This window comes from Eutrigla gurnardus (genome assembly GCF_963514095.1).
Source record: "Eutrigla gurnardus genome assembly, chromosome: 5".
Classification (NCBI taxonomy): domain Eukaryota; kingdom Metazoa; phylum Chordata; class Actinopteri; order Perciformes; family Triglidae; genus Eutrigla; species Eutrigla gurnardus.
This window is the reverse complement of record NC_139919.1, coordinates 18,764,134-18,785,666: the sequence shown is the minus strand read 5'-3', so window position 1 is coordinate 18,785,666 and position 21,533 is coordinate 18,764,134. Positions and strand designations below refer to the sequence as shown.

General features: G+C 40.1%; 1 protein-coding gene across 3 annotated transcripts in view; it reads left to right on the top strand.

Moving 5' to 3' along the window:
• The window catches only part of fgf13a (fibroblast growth factor 13a), an 81,146-nt gene extending 62,789 nt beyond the window's left edge, over positions 1 to 18,357 (top strand). For all 3 annotated transcript variants that reach the window (XM_084010050.1, XM_084010052.1, XM_084010051.1), the window contains 3 exons: positions 3,185 to 3,288; positions 13,291 to 13,489; positions 16,367 to 18,357. In XM_084010050.1, coding sequence (XP_083866176.1) covers positions 3,185 to 3,288; positions 13,291 to 13,489; positions 16,367 to 16,503 — 440 coding nt within the window. In that variant the 3' untranslated portion in view covers positions 16,504 to 18,357. The remainder of the gene's footprint in view (positions 1 to 3,184; positions 3,289 to 13,290; positions 13,490 to 16,366) is intronic.
• The last annotated feature ends 3,176 nt before the right edge of the window (positions 18,358 to 21,533 follow it).

Here is a 21,533-nt window from a genome sequence, read left to right as displayed (position 1 = left end):
GCAAGTGTGTGTGTGTGTGTGTGTGTGCAACATGGTGGGAGGACAGAGGAAAAATCAGTGAGTGAGAACGGTGCAATTATGATGACCAGCAAAGATATTTCAGGAGAGGAAGAAATAAATCATCAAATCTAAAAGGATACAAAACATACACAGATCCCAATAAAATGCCTGAATAAGTCTGTAAAAAGTGTTTTCATAAGAAATACCTCCTCACTACTGACATCCTCTCCCTGTAGAGCACTGCCAAGACAGATCAATCTGAACAACTTTTGTGGAGAAGGTTTGCTGATAGTAACTGGAAAGAATGCATTATTGAAGAAAGTTCCAAAGAGTAGAAAAGTTCGGAGGACATGCCGCTCTTAGTGTATGTCAGTGCAGCTCAGGTTCGACCCATCCTTACAAAATATGGTTGACAGTAGGGTTGGGCGGTATGACGGTATTATACCGTGTGACGGTATAAAAGTGTCTACCGGTAGAGATTTTGCAATACCGTTTAGACCGGAGAAAGCGCAGATGTCTGCGGCATCGCTCTGAGTGTCTGTAATTACACCGCCTCGACACACGGGGCACTGCAGGCATTGCAGCAGACTGCTTGCGTGGTTGCATGAGCATGACGAAGAAGAAACAGCTTTACCTGAGTAATAACAATCATGGCGGAGGAGGAGAGTGAACGCCACGAGGAAACAGAGGCAGCGCGATCCACCCATGACGAAGAGGAGGAACTCGTTCCGAAAAAGGGCGCTACGTGTTGTGGAACTTTTTCGGATTTAGAAAATCCGACAATGAACAAAAAGCGATACTCTGTTGCTGCTGCAGGTGGAAACACCGGTAACCTCTTCCACCACTTAAAGCTAAAACACGCGAAGCAGTATTATGAGTCTTTCGCCAAAGGCACCCCTTATGACAATAAATCACATCGATGGAGGGAGATAACAGAGACCATCACGACGCATACTTTTTCTCATTTGTTATTTTTATTTCTTATTAAGATGGAGCTCTGTGTTTACATTTGCATACACACTATAGCTTAAGTTAAAGCTGGAGTTCAAATGTTTACCAGACATTTGCACATTCTTTGTGGCTTATTATTTATTATATTATTATACTTTCTTTAAAATAATGTTATGCTGCTGTGAGAAAATTAAAATAAAAGAGGAAAATGATCAAATGCGACAGTATGGTTATTTTTAATCCATTAATTGAATTTACAGGGGGAAAAACCATACTGTGATATATACCGTTACCGTGATATGAAATTATTCATACCGTGATATAAGATTTTGCTCATACCGCCCAACCCTAGTTGACAGTCAGTAAATACAAATTTGGCGAGTAGAGCTATAATTGGTTTGTCAGCTGCAGGTATTGAGCTTTTAAATGGTAGGTCCTATCTGTTTGAGAAATATGTTTTACTGGCAGCATCTGTTGTACGTCGCAGCCAAAGCAGGAATCAGCCAAAGAAAATAGATACGCCAATCTGTCATAGAGAGCGCTGCATCTTTCCCTCGCCATCTTCTGATTATTGTATTATAGGATGGTCACTAGGAACTAAAGTTTACAAGGTAATGTGACCATATTGTACCTGAAAATATAACTGAGAATCTAAATAGGATTGAGAAGCAAAATTCAGGAGAAACGACAAGAGTTCTGATAATAACACATGAAAAGCAATATACTGCATGTTGGCAACCGCTTTGGTAACCGTTTTGGAAATATTGCTTCTAATCAGCTGAGTCACCATCCAATGTATCAGTCATTCTCAAAGTGTTGACAAATACACTCTTTTATCATCCAAGAGTCTGACCTTCTTCCGTTATTGTTGTTGATATTCTCTGACCGTGAAGTCATTTCACACATGTCATTGAGAACAGACGAGAGTTAGTCGACAACATGGCATTTGAAGATCAAAAAGGTGTTAGGATAGACAGATAGAGACAGATAGTGAGGGAGAAGCAGAGAGAAAGGGAAGGAGAACAAATGGTTCCTGGGACTTAAACGCCTTTTCACTGAACCAGGAATATGCTGGCAATGCATGTCTACTCTACCAAGTAAATACATTATGCATTCCCGTGGCTGTTGTTTACAATGAAAGCCCGGAGAGAAGGAGGTCTGTGGTGTGAAAGCGATAAGGGCAGATGAAATAGCACATCAAAAAGCCTCTATAGTGCACTTCGCCAGAAGGAGTCTGCAGATAGGGATCTACTAAGTGGTTGAAAAGAGGACCTATAGTAAGCGCAGACTCACAGCTTAACTGATGTGAGAATCAAGTATAATTGATCCGCTCACGTGTCTTAACTAGGAATTCCCTAATCCTAATGTGACAATGGAAAGTCTAAAGTCCAAGTCAGAACAAAAAGGTGAGAAGTTGTTTTTTTGGGATAGAAGCACGACTACAGACTGTCAGGTGGATGTTGGTGTGCTTTCCTCTATGCTGCCTGTGGGTTCCCGGCCGGCATCTTATGAAACGGAAGCCTCTGCATGCAGTTGAGGCTGACATTAATGAGGTAGAGTTGTACCTCACTGACCAGCTGGGCCGCCGCTGGCGCTCTCAGTCTCACAAATCAGACTCAGCCCCGCTGTTCGCAGACAGGCCTGCATGTGTGTGTGCGTGTTTGATCATGAAGGCTATGTGATGGAGAGAGCAGCATTGTCACCATATCATGAATGTACCTTTAGCCACTGTTTTCATGTGAGATTTCTTTCCCTCTCAAAAGAATTTGACATGTTTTCGTTTGCCACAACATTGCACTTAACTTCAGCCTATGGTTTTAGTTTGTATGTGTGCTTTGTAATCTCAATAAATCTCTGCTTCTTGTTTCTAGTTGTGTTCATTTGCTTTTTAAAACACCCTTGGGAGAGAGCGGCTGAGTCCCTGAGCTTATGTCGTACCTCTATTTGTGGTTTGGTTTTGACAACTCGTGCTTTGGGATTTCTCTCAGAAACAAATGTCCATTTTCTGGCACGTGATGTGAAAACTCAATTGTCAACGACAGTGTTCATTTTGCCTCGGTCACGTTTAAATGCGACTACTCAAGTAGTATATGTGCTTTATATCTGAAGAATAAAAGTCATGAGAAGCTATGCTAGCTGCATAATATGCTTTATGTTCTGTAATAAGTGTATTCATGGAGAAGAAAGTACACGTTGTGTTTAACTTTTGTTTCTGTTGTCCGTTTCTCTCCAGCCATGTTCAACCTTATTCCAGTGGGGCTGCGAGTGGTGGCCATCCAGGGGGTGCAGACCAAGCTCTATCTGGCTATGAATAGTGAGGGCTTCCTGTACACATCAGTAAGTCTCAATGTCCTCATGTATGACTGTCTTTCTCTTTTTGTGTGCATGTATAGGATCAGGTCCTGGCCTCCATCAGCGAGGTTTGACCTTCAAGTCCAGCTGTATGCTGAGAGTGTTAGGTCTCTGGCAGACATCTGAGTTACTATGGCGATTGGAAAAAACAACTATCATGCAAGAGAGAAGATAGATACTTTAAAGGAATGCTTAGTGTTTTTATATTTGAGCAGATATTTTTTTCTTTTAGTTATACTATTTGAGGGAAAGGAGAACTCGCTCATTATGTTCCCATTCAGACACATCATCCAAAATCTGATGAATGAGCAGCATCGTTTTCTGATATAATTCAGTGTCAATATAAAAGCTCAAGGATGGTGTAAGCAGGCGGAGCGGTGACATATTCGATCGTGGCAGCTGGCTCTTCATCTTTGATTCAATGTGCAAGGTTATGAATAATTCAGTTGCGGACCGAACAATGTTCCAGTTCCTGTTCCGTCGTCTTCCCAAATGGCACTATTGCATTGTGTGGCAGGCGTCACTGAGGAGACAGACAGGCAGGGTGGATGTGCACCCAGAGGGCGTGCAGACACACACAATCACTATTTACAGACAATCCTCATAGTCAAATTAGTAATGATTGTTCTGTATGGTAAAGGTCTCAATAGGCAGGCACAATGGTGATTGATGGAAACAAGCTTCGAAACGGCAAAAGAAAACCTAATGATCTTGTAGCTTTTCACTTTGCAGCTGCTACTGACAAATTATCTATTAAATAGTTAAGACATTAATGTGATGAGGGAAGAGAGAAAACCAATTTTGCCCTCCTCACACAAACACACGAATGCATTCACGAAGGGGGCTAATAGGATAGCTCTCAACAAGTATTCGTTCAGACACACGTAATGGAACTGCAGATGGTTAAACAGTTAGATTTAGTGAAAGAGGAATCCGAGAGGCAACGAGAATACTGCTGAAAGGACTAACTCCCTAAATACCAAACACACACATGAACATTAGATCTCAGCAAAGATGAAGAAAACAAACGTTTTAACACATACTAAATAGATGACTGAGGTATTGGGGACAGCTACACCCGCAACCATAATTATAAAGATATTAGAAGAAGAATAGTGAGAGTTTCTTGAATTAATATGGTTGGCTCGAACCAGAATGCTGGTAGCCGATTAACTGAGTTTTGAGCCACTAATAGTGAAGCATACCTGATGGCCAATTGTGTAAACTTCAGTCAATAAATGCAAGTAAAAGACTGCAATCACCCAGTTTTACATGCACAATGACAGCATCAAATCATGTCAAGTCAATTGATAGTACTGTATTGATATTTCAATAAAGCAAACGCGTAATGTGTAGTCATTACCCTCTGGACCTATCTGCCGTAGTTGACTACTCTAACTGAATCCCTCTAGCTTTGAGAATAGACTACAGTTCATTTGTTCTGGCTATGCTCTGAGGAATTAAGCAGTTAATATGTCTGCATAGGATCAATATCGTCACATCAATCATTGGATCTACTGATTTTTATATTTTTAATTTGTAGACCAACAGTTTTGCAATTTCAACAGTACAACACTGGCATGTTTTGCTTGGCCATTTGAACAGTTATGCAACCTCAAGACCTGTGTTGTTTTACCTGTCGTTCATAATTTAATAGTAAGTACAATCAATTGCGCTTCTGTCCATAGAAATGAAATTTTCATCAATTGAAAATGAATATCTAATTTCTGGTCAAATTAGCATTTCTTAGACCAACAAACGAAATCAGCCTGTAAATGTTGAAGGTCTGCTATAATTACATTTTAATGAGCGCTGGGACTTGTTTTGTCAACATATCCATGGGGTTGCCCCAGCTAAGCATGCCTGAGGGGGAAATATAGGAATAATTGAAATAAAACAATCCTTCAACCCCCTTCCCACACAAAGGGACGCATGCATTGTGTTTAACATGACTCCCCAGCAGTCCACACTGCCCAGTGAGTGATCTCAATATGAGCCTGGCTATCACTAAGCATATGTAGCAAGCTATAGGATTCATTTGATGAAGATGGATCATGCTGGCAAAGCCTCTACAAGCAGTGAGCAGCAGCAGTAAAAGTATTGGCCCATATCTAAAATGTCTTTTTCCTAATATTTTTGGGCGGAGAGCAGATGCCAAGCAGCTAACAATTGGCCGAAATTTACAAAATATTTTTTATATAAGTTTCAGTTTTGCTTCCATCTGTGGAGCGCCCCAAGGATCTAACTTGGGCTTTATATGACTGAGAATTAGGGGTGTGAATCTTTGGCTTCAAGGCGATTCGATTCGATTAACGATACAGTAGTTGGCGATTCGATTCAAGGACGATTTTTTTTTTTTTTGTAACGATTCGATTCGATTCTGTAAACCACGATTCGATTCAGTAACTTGTAACCAAAATTCTATATCCATTAAATAAACATGCAATAATGCGAGTGAGACTATCTGTATTCTTCTGAAAGGTGAAAAAATAACATATTTATTCTATAAAAAAGTAAACCTGCATAATATTTTATGCTGAATACAAAAATGTAATTAAAATATGCTCGGTTATTTTTAACATTTTTAGTAGACTACATGCTGGCAGGGGAGAGAGTGTCTTAAACGTATTAAAACATTAATCATAAGTAAGAATCTCGATTAATCCGATTAAATGCATTTATATTGATTATTGGTGAAGCCAAAACGATTCATTCTATTTATTTATTGTAGCAGATCGATTTAGTAGAATCTATAGGACTGACAATCGATTCATCGATTAATCGAATGAAACGTTACACCTCTACTGAGAATAAAAACGATTTTGACCAGGTCCTCTAATCTGAAATCTATCTTGATTTCTTTCAAATTAAATTGATTAATTTATTAAATTGAAATTAAATTCAGAATGCAGTTGAAGGTACACATGATTTCTATTGGTCACTGACCTACATTAAGGTGCTATTACAGCACTATATAACCGCATGGTCTCCGAGGTTCTGATTAGAGTTTGTCTGTGTTACTCTGCTCAAGGCGTAAAACTAAAGGACTCTAATTACTTGAGACTTTGGCTTCTAAAATTGTAAATTAATTAACACCACTTTTGTTGATTAGAAAGATGCTATACAGTATATAGCCCAGTGCAGATAAACTTGACTAAATTGCTACTTACTCATTTACTATAAATGTATATACTTACTGAAAAAATGTTGATTTCACCTATAAAACATTTTTCTATATTAAATTGGACTTAAAAAAGGAACCCGGATTAAATAAAAAAAAAAACTAGTATCATCAAGCAGAATCTGAATTTGACCACCATTAATCAAATAATACTAAACTCCTCCTTTAACCACTGAATTTGCATTGTATTCAATTTGTTTTTGTGCCATATACATGTGTTAATTCTTAAATGTTGAAAAACATAAAAGCTTCAGTCTAAAAAGGAATACGGCTGGCTGTATGCAGTATATCATCTATGCTGTTTTAAATCCCAGCTCTCATATCAAATACGGTACATCCAGGAAGTGTGTTAAATTGAAAGAAGGCAGTTGGGGGATGGGTTGTAGTGCTTTCTCTCTCTGCTAAACGGAAGAGGGAATTGAATTGAATGTGTAGAATGGCTGCGTAATAATGCCTGTCTTGCTGGGAGTGCTGCTATGGTTAAGTGCTGTCTTAAAGCCATACATTAAACCAGCCAATAGGTCAGCATTGCAGGGAGATTCCCAATCAACTGTGGAGGCAGCAGATGACGAATTGTAGATGAGGGGGGGGGGGGGGGGGGAGAGCTGCTGCTGGGATCTGGATGCTCCCTATTATTCTGTGTGCATCAGTGCATGTATGGAATCGTGCATTTCATATCATTTTCAGGCATCGCCAATGTACATTTTTGACGCACCAATTAATACCAAATGAAAAATGTATAGATATTTAACCGATGATGCGTTTCCTTTGATAGCTGATGCATTTGAGTGGCTTTTATAGTGTTAACTGCACAGCTTCACATGCATCTGGGAGGGAGAGAGAGAGAGAGAGAGAGAGAGAGAGAGAGCACATGTGTGGGTGAGGCAGAATGCACCAGTGAAAATATCTTCACCCATCAGTAGCAATGTGTGGGAGACAAGGAACCAATTAATATGTATTTTACTTTACTATCTTCTCTTGTACTGTTTGCCCCTCTACTTTTGCAAAAGTAGGAGAGGAATTATGCAGTTTCTGATGCAAAACTTGCTCCGTTATACATGTTTCTATGCATTATACATGCTGCAGTTAAATAAACATTGCTGTCAACATAATCTAAAATAAATTGCAAAAACATACTTACCAACCCTCTCACACATCTGTAGCAATGCAGTTAATAGGCTATTTATAAAGCCTTTGAGCTTTTTTTGATATGTTGTAGATGTGTTGGGTATTTTTAGATTCCGAGGTGCCTTTGAAGTGGTGTTATTAATTTCCTGGTGGGTCATATTTGAATTAGCGTGAGTCACTGAGGCTCCAGTTGAGTCTCGTCTAGACTGCTCTGTGTAAGTGTGTGTAAAATGGTGAGTTCAGGGCTCTCTGGGTGGAGATATTTATCAGGTTATCATTAAGGTTAACAGGCTTTTATTTTTATTTTTTTACCCAAATCGCCAGGCAAGCTAAATCTCTGCAATAGTAATGCTTCCTATGAAAGAGTTCCTGCAGATAGACATAAAACCCATCAAATTCTTGGTCATTCATGAAATCACTCTCAATATGCATTATGTGCCAGCTAATGGTCTCAAATAAAAAATAAGGTAATCTGAATAATTCACAGGAGATACACACACATGTATAACAATAGAAACAGAAAATCAGCAAAGAAGTCTGTACATCGTTGTGCTTGTTTTTTGATTCGAGTACACTCTTTTTAGATATGGAGTTGGCTCACACCCATGACTTCTGAACCATTTAGCAAGCACAATGCCTTTGGTAAATAACCACTGCTGTAAGGTTCCACTCCATTGAGCTGTGTCATTAACTAGTGTGTGTGTGTGTGTGTGTGTGTGTGTGTGTGTGTGTGTGTGTGTGTGTGTGTGTGTGTGTGTGTGTGTGTGTGTGTGTGTGTATTTGTGCTACTGGCTGAACAAGTTCCCTGTGTGGGGGTGTCTATTTGTGTTTGGTATTTGCGAGGGTCTTTTCCACCAGCTTAAAGCTCTCCAATTTATTCCCAAACAAATGAACACTATGAGTGTACTTCATCTTTAGCCAAGGAAAAAAGGTGCCTTTTAATCCACTTCCACTCTACTGAAAGGCTGGGACATTAAAAAAGCCGGATTTAGGAAGATTCATCTTCCCTGGCCAGCCATAGCATAAGCTTTTGTGAGTCTTACAAGCATTGATGCATCTGCAAAGAACAGCATACAGCCCAGATTCCACTGGCATAATTGGTGTCATCTTAGTTCTGATATGGCAGCTGAATACACAGCAGAACGCAACATTGATTAGGCTCGTCTCGTGAAAGATCCAGCCATTAGCTTTGCAGAAGTGATCCGATCTATTATGCTAGTATTTCTCCTCCTGCTTGGATCGGGAAAACACCGCTGGGGTGTAATTACTCCCCTAAAGCCAACCAGAATGCCGTTTGAGATACATCATAATCGATCGTGTTTTCTTGACACGACTGCCTTGCTAATGCGATATTCACTTCACAGTTTACCCTTACCGCTGCTGAATTGTGTAATTGTATGATAGAGTACGAAAGGTTTGCCAGATGGGCAGTGTGTGTCTGTGCCCGTTTGTCACACTCAACATTTTCATCAGCATTTAAATGTCTCCTTCATATACACAGTTATGGATCATAAAGAGCTCAGGCAATACTGCGATAACTTAAACTGGGATTCCCTCTCGCTACGATATAAGACTGTTCTCTGCCCTTTGCCCATGAGATAAAAGTCACGTCATTTAGAAACGCGAGTGAAGATGAAGTTTAATCTGAAGCTGTGAAAAAGATACATCCTGGTGTCCTGTTAGTGTAATTATAGTTTTCATTTTTAAGAAAAATATAGAATTACTGGCCCGGCACCAGGGTGAAAAAGAGAACTCTCTTCATACACTATATATGTAAGGCACCCTGCATATGAATGCTAACTAATTGTCAAATTGATGTAAATAATGGGCAGAAAACTATGTCACCACTGGCAATGTATTAGGTTTCTTTTTTAAAAACGGAGCTGGTATAGAACAAGAATAGAAGATGGTGAAGTTTTCAGTCCTCTGCCCTCCTGTTCACTTCTCCTATCTACCAGGCAGATCCGACCACATGGGTTAAAACTGAGGCGTCTATAAAGTTCAATGTAATCACTGCTCATCCCCCACACAGACTGTATAGCGATGGACCTTTTCCTATTCTACTCCTATAAAATACAGCAAAAAGTATTGCAGAGCCCACAGCAACAGAACATTTGAACACATCTTCTCACAGACACAGATATAGGTGATTCAACAGGGTTGTGTATGCACTCAAATTGTCATCCTACCAAACACACTGGAGCCTATCTCATTTTCCTTTAGCTTAATTTGTTCCATATTAAAAGTGGCATGGCTCTTAATAGCATTATGCACACTCACATAATGCTGCAGGCTTATCATTGTCTTATTTATTTTATTTTTTTTACAAAAACGTTTGCCTGGACATTGTGTAAGTGAGGTTGCCAGCTATGCATCATTTGGACAAGAACTTGTCATAGTTGCATATTTCAAGAAAAAAAAGCCCATGTAGTGTAATGGGATCATTAAAAGTCCATTTAGCCCAACTACCATAGAGACATGGCAGGAGGGAGATGACTGTATTATTTCTATGCAGATAGTGTCCTTCGTTTTACTTCAAAAGTGATTTCCCCTCGCTCCATCTGGCACTGGAGTCATGATTAAAGTGATGTGAGAGTTTTTTTTCCACCGGGAGATTGGTTTCAGTGAACAATAGATATGCGATTGACTGAAGGAGACGCTACTGGATCCCATTCAAAAGAATGTGAATGTTTCTGTCTATCACAGTCCTTTTTAGAATAGAAATGGGGATCCCCTGCCATTTGGTCCCTCCTTGTGTCAGTATGAGTGAGCGTCCATAGACCCAATCCAATACAGCAGTAACAGCCAGCAGCCTCCCCTCCATCTTGGCTCTAAATGTGCCCGTATCTGTATGCGTCTGTTTATCAGACTCTTATTATTCTCCAGGGCGATTGTAACCAGCCAAATCCACATAAGCTCATTATTAGAGGTAGAACAGGACTCCGTTGTTTGCCTTTCACTCGCGCCTGTGAATAACTGAGATGGATGCTGCTCCAGTCTGCTGCTGCTAATCAGAGTCCCAAAGCAACGGAGATGTTGAGGTACTGAGAGAACTGTCAAGAAATTAACAATATACAAGTACAATTAGGAAATCAATAGACGATTAAATATCTGAAATAATTAATTCATTATTATGTTTTTGTGATACATAATTGTATGTTTTATTATGTTTAAATATGGACAGCAAGTTACAAATGTTTTAAAACACTGCTTTTGTGAATGCAACATTGCTTGAAACAAAGCTGCAAACAAACTGAAAACTGATCAAAAACTGGGTTGGAGCTCTAAATACCTGCTGGTAGGAGAGGAGGATGCGGCACAAACTGCAGTATATCATGATAAAATGGTATCCCCCTAAGATCTAAAGAGCAGAATTCTTTAAATAATTAAATTATTCAGCTACTATATTTGGCCTAGGGATTTGCACAGCCCATTAAATAAATCCTATCTATGCCAACGTACACAAGGCTAAAGATTTTAAGCTCTTTGAGGTCAACAGAAACAAAAATAAAACAAGAATATTTAAATGATAAATGCATTAATTAATTGTAATTTTCCAAAATAAACCAAATAGTCAGATTTAAGCACAAAAATCTCACTGTAGCCACAGATACAGAAAATGAGAGGTCAGACTACACAAATTACAGATGTACAGTTACCGATTTCCAATACACAGCTTGAATTTGATACATATACAATAGTAATACTTTTATCAATCCTTTAAGAGAATGAAAACCTTATAGCCTAATTCGTAGAGCACTCGTTTCTCCAAATGACTACAGCACATTTTTCTACTATACAGTATTTCAAATTGTTTAATACGTGAACAACCTTTTTCTTGAAATGATATTGCCAATACAAACAAAACCTTTCTTCAGTCCTCAAGATTGTGCTGAGCATTTCCCCTGTGCGGCCATGACATTTAGGATTTGTGTCTTTGGTCTGCTTTAAACAAATAAAAAATTTAAAAATAGCAATCGGCCAAAGATATTGCACTCGGTGCTTATATTTTCAAAGGCTCTCTTTGCATCATCCTGGCTCAATCCGACCTAAACATACCACAGCCTGGCTGAAAGTGAAGCTGGGTGTTTAGGATGGGAGGAAAGCTGGCCAGTGCAAAAGAAATGTATAATAAGAAGAATAAATAAGACAAAATGAGAGCATCACTGCAAAACAGAATGCTGCGCAATCGTTTTATCTTCATAATCTTGTTTTCATAATCGTTGGGAGCCAGAATCGTAAATGAAAATAAAACTGATTAACCGCCCAGCCCTTGTTCACTGCTTTTAGACTGCAAAGCTTTTGTAAGTTTTAACTGAATTGTACACAAAATCTTCAATAGCAGATCAATGGGCATCATCAGACAGGAACCTGAGTCCTCTTAGCGCTGTACATGAAGAGTGATGCTGTTGAACTGTGAGGCTGTTAGAGATGACTCACTCTCTGGAAGTGACATGTTGCTTGTCGTGATCTCACAGTCACCTTTGACACCCATCACAGTGGGATAGGACTGACCCTGGGTGGACCTGCTTGGGTCTGAAAGAGGCATACATCCTTTTTTGAGAGCTCACTTTGTCACACCCATTGTGAGTTTGCCCCATTGGCTATTTAACGGTGTTACTGTGAGGTGTTTTTTTTGCATATACTGTATGTATTTGCCTTGCTCTGAGAAGAAAACTTAAAAGCACGGCAAGAACAATTCACTGCTGACAAGCACGCACTGTCCCTCCATCTCTCTCAGGGGGAATTGTCTTCTAACTGATTAGACTCTGTTTTGTAGACTCACTGCTCAAGCAGCTCTGCAAATTGGACACACACTCTAATAGCCCTCAGCACACGCACGCACACACACACGCACACACACAATCTTTGCCCCAGAGGAAATAAAGTGCAGCCACACTGTTGTAGCATTAATGGCCAAATCCTATATAGGCACTGGATTGTAAACCAAACAGAAACAGGGAGTGAACTCTTGCACGGTTTGGAGGATGGAGGATGAACAGCAAAATCCGTCGTCTCTGGGGAGTCTCCCCATAGCCAGTTCATTAGTGGAAGAGATAATGAAGCACCCGGTTAACATAGAAAGATAGGTGGAGAACACACACCTTCCATGCACAACCCAAGTGCACACAGATTGTATGTAAATCTATTAAAGCCACCTTAGCGAGAACACTTCAAATCATTTATTTTAGTTGAAAAGAAGGTAAGCACTTAAATGTGTAATAAAATAAGTCAAATGACCGTATTCAATTATTGTGTCCAACAAAATCTTACATACTCTGGAAGATAATGAACCGCCCATACATAATTAACAGCTAGGAGCAAGATGACAATATACTCTCTATGTTTTATTAATGCTCCGCTGTATCTGTCGTATCACCGTTATCTATGATATAAAGTGGTACATTATTCACCAGACTAAATGGAATGAATAGTCCTAAAAGACTCTCAAGAGAGAAAAATGTTCAAGCTTGAGCTCCAAGATAACGTCTTCCCCCTTTCATGCCCCAGTTTGACTTGAAAATGCAGCGCAATGTACCGTTATGAAGTTGCACTCTCACGTAATGAACTTTTAAATTTCAGCTGCTTCTGTTCATACCAGGTGACACAGACTCTTGAGACATTGAATGACCGTCCAACAGCTATTATACACTGGATCTTCTCCTCCCTCCCCCCAGGAACACTTTACGCCAGAGTGTAAATTCAAGGAGTCCGTGTTCGAGAACTACTACGTGACATACTCCTCCATGATATACCGGCAGCAGCAGTCGGGCAGGGGCTGGTACCTCGGTCTGAACAAGGAAGGAGAGATCATGAAGGGCAACCATGTCAAGAAGAACAAGCCAGCAGCCCACTTCCTTCCCAAACCTCTCAAAGGTAAGCCTTTCACATTTTACTGTCGCACCATAAAGGGTGGATACTCTTTCTGCATGAGTTTGCCTGCTCTGATCACATCAGAAGTAAATGTAGCTGCTCCAAGCGGCTTCACTCCAATGCCGAGTGAAAAGCCGGCTGTCATAGAGATGGGTGGTAATGGCCTGAATATCGGAATTATGGTGCCTCGAAGGCATTCGTAGTGTGGCACTTGGTTGGCCATATGAAAAGTGACAAAAATAGTTGTGCCAAGAAAAAAAGAGCTATGAGAGAGGTTTAAACTCTCCCTAGTAAGGTTGAGTATCAGATCGTATGGTTTCGAAGGAAAAAGAAACCAATGTTCAAATGAGTGGAGTGAGAGCATTCCAGAAGCTATTTGAAAATCCAACAAGCAGCTCTGACTGAGTGCACTTGCTGCTTAAGTGCGATGCTTTTCCTAATTATTCAGCAGTTTTACTTTTCTAGTTGGCAAAGGGGTTGTTTCTTTCCCTGGGAACCATTACCTTTTCTCTAATTAAACATCCCCATTTTCTTTCCAGTCCATGCGGATATTCTTTTATTAAAAGACTAAATTAGCCGCTTTCTTCACTACCCTTTGCCATTTAGCATTCTTCTTAGAGACCTCGCTTCCTCTAGCTAGTCACACTCCGCTGCAGACACGGCAACGATGCTGAGCCATTGTCTGCAGCCAGAAGCAGCAGGAACAACATGTTTAATGCTTTGAATGGGGACTTTATTATCAGTACAGTGACGTGACAGAGAACCGCACCCATCCAAAGCTGTGTGTTTGGTGAACGGGGAGAAAAAAGGAAACTGAAGGGAGAGGTAGAAGTGGTTCGCTCTGTTGAAAAGGCCACCGTTTCCTTTCATCTTCAACAAGACTCAGATTTACCTGTCAACAGGGAAAGTCTGTTTTCACTTCAGTGGGATAAAAGAAGAGCATTTCTTCTCTCTCGGGAAGGAATAAAAAGGCTTGCAGAGCAAAAAGCCCAACAAATGACAAAAAATGGGTAGTTCAAAAAGCAATCGAATAAAAAAGTGATAATTCTACTGGTGAATTAAGGCATACATGCTATGCCTATGACACAGTCAATACAGATCATTGCAATCCTTTTTCCATTTTAAATGAAAATCAAAGCACACAATCTCCAATTAAAAGGTTATATATTCCTGGACAGATATGCTCTTCACTGGAAAGACACTTACTCATAGATATTATACATCTGTGTGTAAACTATCTTAGTAATATGGTGTTTCATTCAGATATGCAGCCGTTATTGCAATGGCAGTCGTTCCAGCTCAGAGTTAAAGTTTTTGGTGGAACTCCTCCAGCCAGCATCTTATTAAGGATCTGTGTCTGCCATCCAAGATCACTGTAATAGCTTTTCACTTTCATTTACCGGGTCATCTGGGGGGCCTCAAACACACTTAAGAGCAATAGCCAGAGAATGATTGCCTTGCTTTATGTGGAGAGAAAAATACTGAGACGGAGAAAAAGAGAATAACGAAGGATATATATATATATAGGCTGTGTGAGACAGTCAATCTGACAGACTCCCCAAAATAACTCTCAGCTGCCTTTTGTGTATTTTATCTACAAGGAGATTTATAGTGTTTTTGAGGTTAGGCTGCAAATCCAAAATGAGAAATATCAATAACTCCATTTGTTTTAATACCTAAAGAGAAAAGTAATTCTACTTCTTTCCCACAAACTTTAAACTATCCAGCAATGCATAATATTTACCAAGTAGTGTACATAATTTAAATTACAGATGTAGCAAGTGGTTTGGAAAGAGCCTTGCGAGGGAAAGGAAGAGAGAAATAAAAAAGAGATTTTGTTCCAGCAGCTCATAAAGATTTAGAGGCAGTGGTGTTACAGGGCACCAATTAAAAAGCTGTCTCCGTATTGGCAATGACATCTCCTGCAGCCATTACTCACTACTCCTCTGGTTCCAGTCTGAGAGTCTCAGCCCACGGCCTCTCATTCCGTCTTCCTCTGGATGAAGCAAGTTCAACCCACGTCATTCAACCCCAAGGAGCAAAATCCTCTTACAATTCTTCTGGATATTCTTGATGCAAGATACAAACGAGCCGCCTATGTCAGAAGGCAGCTCGGCTCTTCTGAAACCTGGAGGAGATTTGTGGAGGAATGTGAAAAATGACGAGAAGGATGGTTGTAAATGGGGATTAATGTTTAATATGAATAGCAGCACCGATGTTGAGGTGATGCCATAATCCCGAGGTCAGTTGCTCACTGCTATAATCATACAATACTGTCGCTAAGAAGACGGGTGATCAATCATCAGCAGTTTCCCAGTGAAACCCTGCCATTGATTGATATGTATAAGGACAGTCTCTGGATTTGCTGCAGTAAACAAAAATGCTGGGCTAAGTGAAGTGTCTGAAGGACTGCGTCTGCTGTTTCAGCCACACACTCCCTTAGGAATGAACATCAAATAGCATTCTAGGCAGAAGGATGTTGACAACATCCTGAAACCAAAGATTCCGATTACTGACGTTTCTTCTGAAAAGCAGCTGCTGAGATGCATATTGGGGCCCGATGCTGCACACGCAGCAAAGTTGGAGCACTAGCATCTCCTGAATTTATAATGCCGGGCTGTGAATGTAAATTCTCTTTACTTCAGCACCAACCTGGTCTGCTGTGATCTCTTGATTCAGCAGTTTGTAGGGAACTACAAGGTCTCACCTTATACCATCACTGAAGCGACAGTATTCTAACCTAAACAGGCCTCTAACCTAAACTTGATTGCCATCTGTGTATTAGAAATTGTTGTTTTCTTGTAGCTGCTGTTCGTCTGATGAGTATGACTGGAAATGTCAGTCTGTCTGATTCTCCCCCGTTTTTTTCTGTTTCCACAGTGGCGATGTACAGAGAGCCTTCCCTCCATGACTTGACGGAGTTCTCCCGCTCCGGCAGCGGCACGCCCACCAAAAGTCGGAGTGCCTCGGCCGTGCTCAACGGCGGCAAAGCCGTGAGCCAGAATGAGTCGACGTAGCCCGGTAGCCAAACCCAGGCCGGGGGCCGAACAGTGAAACCTTACCTCCAGCAGAGCGTGAATCCAAGCAGACTCATCTCACGATCCGCGGTTCAGGACTAGCTACAACTACAAACCACACACATATACCTAGACACCATAATAAGAAAACAGTTAGTCACCATCCTGGTCAATCATCATCAAAAAGAAAAAAAATCATCAATAGTAATAATGTTAATGGCAAACAAACCATTCTGGACATAAAGAAAAACAAATGCATTTTTTGTTTTGGTTTAACTATTACCTATTAATCACTCTCTTTTGGTGATGATCGCATACCAGTAAGCTCACCTTTATCTTATCATTTATTATTCTTGTTCCTGTGGACAATAACTTTTCTTTGCTCATATAGATACCAAGCACTCATGCATCAGTCAGACAGGGACAGGAAGTTAGACATGTAGGCATTCAGGGCAACCAGTAATAGTGCTGGTCTACAAGGCTGCAGTGGTACAGTACACGCCCTGATCTCTGTCTCATCCATGCTTCTGTGAATACAAAGCCTATAAACTCCCTGGTGTGGCACAGCCTAGTGCTGCTGGGATTGTGGCCAGCCAGACGGTAGCTCTCCTGCGTCCTAGTGCACACGCTCAGAGACTGAGCTCTCTAGCATTGGAAAATGAAGCCTATGTTCAGCTGACCTGAAATATAAGGGACAGTGTGGCTCTCTTGCAGTTTATCGTTTTTCTTTTCAGAAATGCCACAGCTGCACCTTGGTTTTTTGCCAATTTTCTGAATTTAGCCAAGAGCTTTTTATTTGATAACTGGTTTGGTTTTGTCCCCTCTTGTTCTCTTCCCTCACCATTGTTCAGTTGTACTGTATTTTTGTTGCTGTTTCTTCATTGAAAGGGGTTCCAGCAAACCAAAGACAGAACGAAAGAGTGTCCCTTTAAGCCGCTGAAAACCAAGCCAGTATAAAGGCAAAGCTGGATTTTTTTTTCATTGTGCATTTTTTTCGATGAAAGAAAGCAAACATTTTATGGGGCAGGGGAAAGGAACAATGGACAAAGGAAGTGATTTCTTCACTTTGGAGTTGGCAGCGTGCTTGATGTTGTGCTTTTTGCTGATACGTTCGATGACTGAGGTACATGTATGAAACGACTATTCTGTGTTCCCATTTTCCCTTCTGTTACCACTGTGTCACAATGTCTCCGTCTTTTGTCCTCGTGATCCGTTTCCTCCCTCCGTGCTTGTGTCATTGTGTCATACTTGGATTTTCCCCGTCATCCTTTTTTGTCAACCTCTATTGACTGATACAGTTCACCATAGGAATCTGGTGCAAGCCACTTCCCAGGATGCTTGTTATGTGTTTGAGTAACTTATTGTGGTGACAATATTTTCTATATTTAAAAAAAAAGAATACTGTGGACTTTTAGGTGGCTTAACATTTTATAGGACACTTCATATTTGTAAAAGTGGAAAAAAAGAAAAAAAGAATAAAAATGAACATCTTCCCTTTCTTGCACAGGGCATGTACAAACACGACTATGTACGAAAAGGACCCTTTTTTGTGGGCTAGATACTCTTCCCTTCAGCTACATAACTTCTTTCTGGTACATGCTTCTGGGAGGCTTTCTTTTCTTGGTTTCCTCCTGAGGTGGTTTGTACTAGGTGAACCTATCTGTTGCATGGGAGAAAGCAGGGAAATTCTGGTCTAGAGCTGCATGATGTAGGCTATGTGTATTAACCCACGTTGGATGATGTGTTCCAAACTACCAGGCTAAAGCTGATAAAAAACATTTACAGGCAGACACTGAGGCTGTCTGATAACTTCCAGTTGTTTATTATTTGTTGTATACACAAAAATGCACTGAATAAAATGTTTATATTAAGATATTATTTTAAAATGGGTCAGACTTTCTTCTTTGTCCTATCAATTTCCTTATTTATGTACTCAACATAATCCATCCAGCTAGAGCAGCTTTATATTTTAGTTGGCAGGATCTATAATGGTTGGTGGTGCAGAATTGGAAGATATATGCTGCATTCTTTCCTGAACACACACTCATACCTGAAACCTTTGGACACCAACACACAAAATATGCCTTTAATTGCCTCAGAGTTGAGGAGGGCAGGCTTATCAGGCTATCAGGCTTCTGTCTAATAAATCAATATGTCTTTTGGATTTGAAAGGATGAAGGCTACAAATCTTTAAATAGCTCCGATGCTGTGGACTTTCCCTCATGTCCTCATGATATGAGCGCTGCCTTGGCTCAGTAACGTTGCTAAGTAAAAAAGTAAAGTTTTCCCAAAAGGTTGTTCTTGAGATTGGTTGTGGTAAAAGTGATCCAATATCTTCTCTTCCCAGTGTGAAAAGAAAAAAAACAATCCCATTTGATCGGTAAAATCAGAACATGCCAGTACTATACGGTATCCGTTTATGCAGAGAGGACATGACACAAGGTAGTAATTACCGTGTCAGTTGCTGCTTAAACAAGCTGGTAAAGTATGATCTGAATGATGGCATGGCAAAGTGTTGACCTAACAGACTTTGTTAATAAAGTCCCCCAGCCCTCACCCCAACTGCTTCCATCATCTCAGGAAGGAGCAATTTCTATAATGAGGGGTTTAGTCCATAATCACTGCGCTGATTGTCGCCCACAGTGCATGTCAGGAATGATAAGAGTAAAGGGTGTCAAAATGTGACGCAAAGAATAAAGTCAAATTGACTCCAAATACTATTGTTGAGCTCATGGTAGTGGAATGGAAAATACAATGAGAAGGTTTTTTTTTAATTCATTTTATGCATTAAAAAAATAGTATTTAGTAGGATATGTCACTCAAGGGCACGTTACCTAAAATGTTCAAATAATACTTAATTAGAAAATCTTTGAGATCTTGCGGATTGACATCCTCCTCTACAGACGCGAGGGATACACCAACCCAACTGTTTCAGTCCTTAACCAATGGTGACACCTGTGCTTTGGCTGAAACCTAGTACTGATCTAATACCTGTTGACTTAGATCCTTCTTTTGTGTAAAACTCCCTCAACATTGGTACCATAACTTTGTAACAAATAGATACTTAGATTTAGAGTTGGGGGGATAACTATATCATTCATTTTTGGGTTGGCCTGGTGCTGGCGTCATGGACTTTCAGCTTCATTAGTAGTTTGCATTAGTAGTAGAAGTATTACTAGAAGCAGTCCAATTTCGTGTTGTTGTTGTTATGTAAATGTAATTAGTGGTTCTCTTTCTGGGAATCCCCACTGGAAGCGAGTCATGAGCAGCGTGTAGCTTTCTGTTATCCATTCTGCACGTACTCTGTCTTCCGTAAACATATTTGCCCGTCTGTGAACGGAGTCTTTGTGCTGGTTATATTCTGGGCGTACCATTGTGAAACTATAATGGGTCAAGTTAAATTTAGCCTAGTAATGTTATAATAACAACAATAATAATAGTAATATTACAAACAATAATTGTATAGACGAATGAGAAAACAATCCAAATACTGTCTTTTTTTTTGCATGTGCATCCATTATTGGCGATGGCTCTGACCATTGTTGATTCTCAAAATCGTCGTCTACCGGCACAATCCTACTAGATATAAACTTACTGAACTGTTATTTATTATTGAGATAACACATTGTGGTTAATAATGGTAAAACATCTTCTAAAGTTACTGGAAATAAAACTCAAGTGCAAAACTTTTTAAAGCAGCAACGAATTTGTCAAATACTAGTTTATTATGTATATAAACATATCATTTTATTGAATAGATAGCTGTAGTCATTGTTCAATAGTGCACTGCACAACTCTACAATAAGCTCATTCTCCATCCTCGGAGTGTGAGATAGAGTCGGCATCAATTTGGTCTCTGGACGCTGCCTCATTACACCCATTGCCAGCAGAGACAGGAGAACTAATAGGCCTCTGTAATATAGGTCCCGATATGAGCTACTTCATCGTTCATGTAGTTTGACATCTCCTCACTCCCTTCATTTCCTTTTGCCCATCTCTAGATTCCATTCATTAGCAAGGGCCAGTACAATTCATTAACGGAGACTGCCTGCCTTATTCAGAGATGGTGGGATATGTTTTCCCCTCTTTCTCCATCTTTCTCTCACTCGCCAACCAATCAGTTATTCTACCCCTCACTGGGCCAGACTAATGAGTCTTCATGGAGCCCCAAAAAAGAGCAGATGCAAATCCTGATGTTGCGCCCCATGCGCATACAAACAAAGCCAAAGAACCTATATACGCTAGTCGAGCAAAGCTTTTGCCACTACAGTGTGCAGGATTTGAGATCTCGAGTGAGATCAATCTGCAATAATCCGTCACGAATCAGGCTGAGCTGATGGAGCTGTGATATATGTGAGCACTGTGTACCTGTGAATGCTATAACTCATTACCCTTTATCACTGCCAGCACCGGCTGGCTGGCTTCCTTCCTCTTTCTCTCACCCGGTCTCTATTTCTGTCTCTCTATCTTTGTCATATCCTTTACTTTGTCATATCACTGCTGTTTCAGTGCAACATCCTATGCAGAAATTACATGAATGTTTCGATATCCGCTTTATATGTAAAACTAAATGGCAGGGCTCACTTTCTGATCTTTTGGCGCTGCTTTGCCATCCTTATTTACTGTATTAATGGTTACTAAATTATTCAGTCATCCATTCAGTCTCTACAAGTCAGCAATAAAATAGTTTTATTGTTATAGTAAGGAAAGCATTAATAAAATATTTAACAATTTAACATTGAGAAACTCATAAATAACAACTTACAACCCTTTATGACCCTGCTTTACTCTACAGCTTCACCAGAGGATATGTATCATAATCAGATTTACCAGTCTTGCAGTCAGTGCTGCAAAATATACTTTCCAAATCCATATATCATTAAGTTCTTTAATATTCCACTGCAGTGTTTCCCACACATTGACGAGAATATAGCGCACCGCCATAGTCTCAATATTTGCCCAAAATTATTTTATCAAAGCAAATTAACTTAATTAGCGGCTCTAATGATAGGCCTAAACAGGAGGGCAGC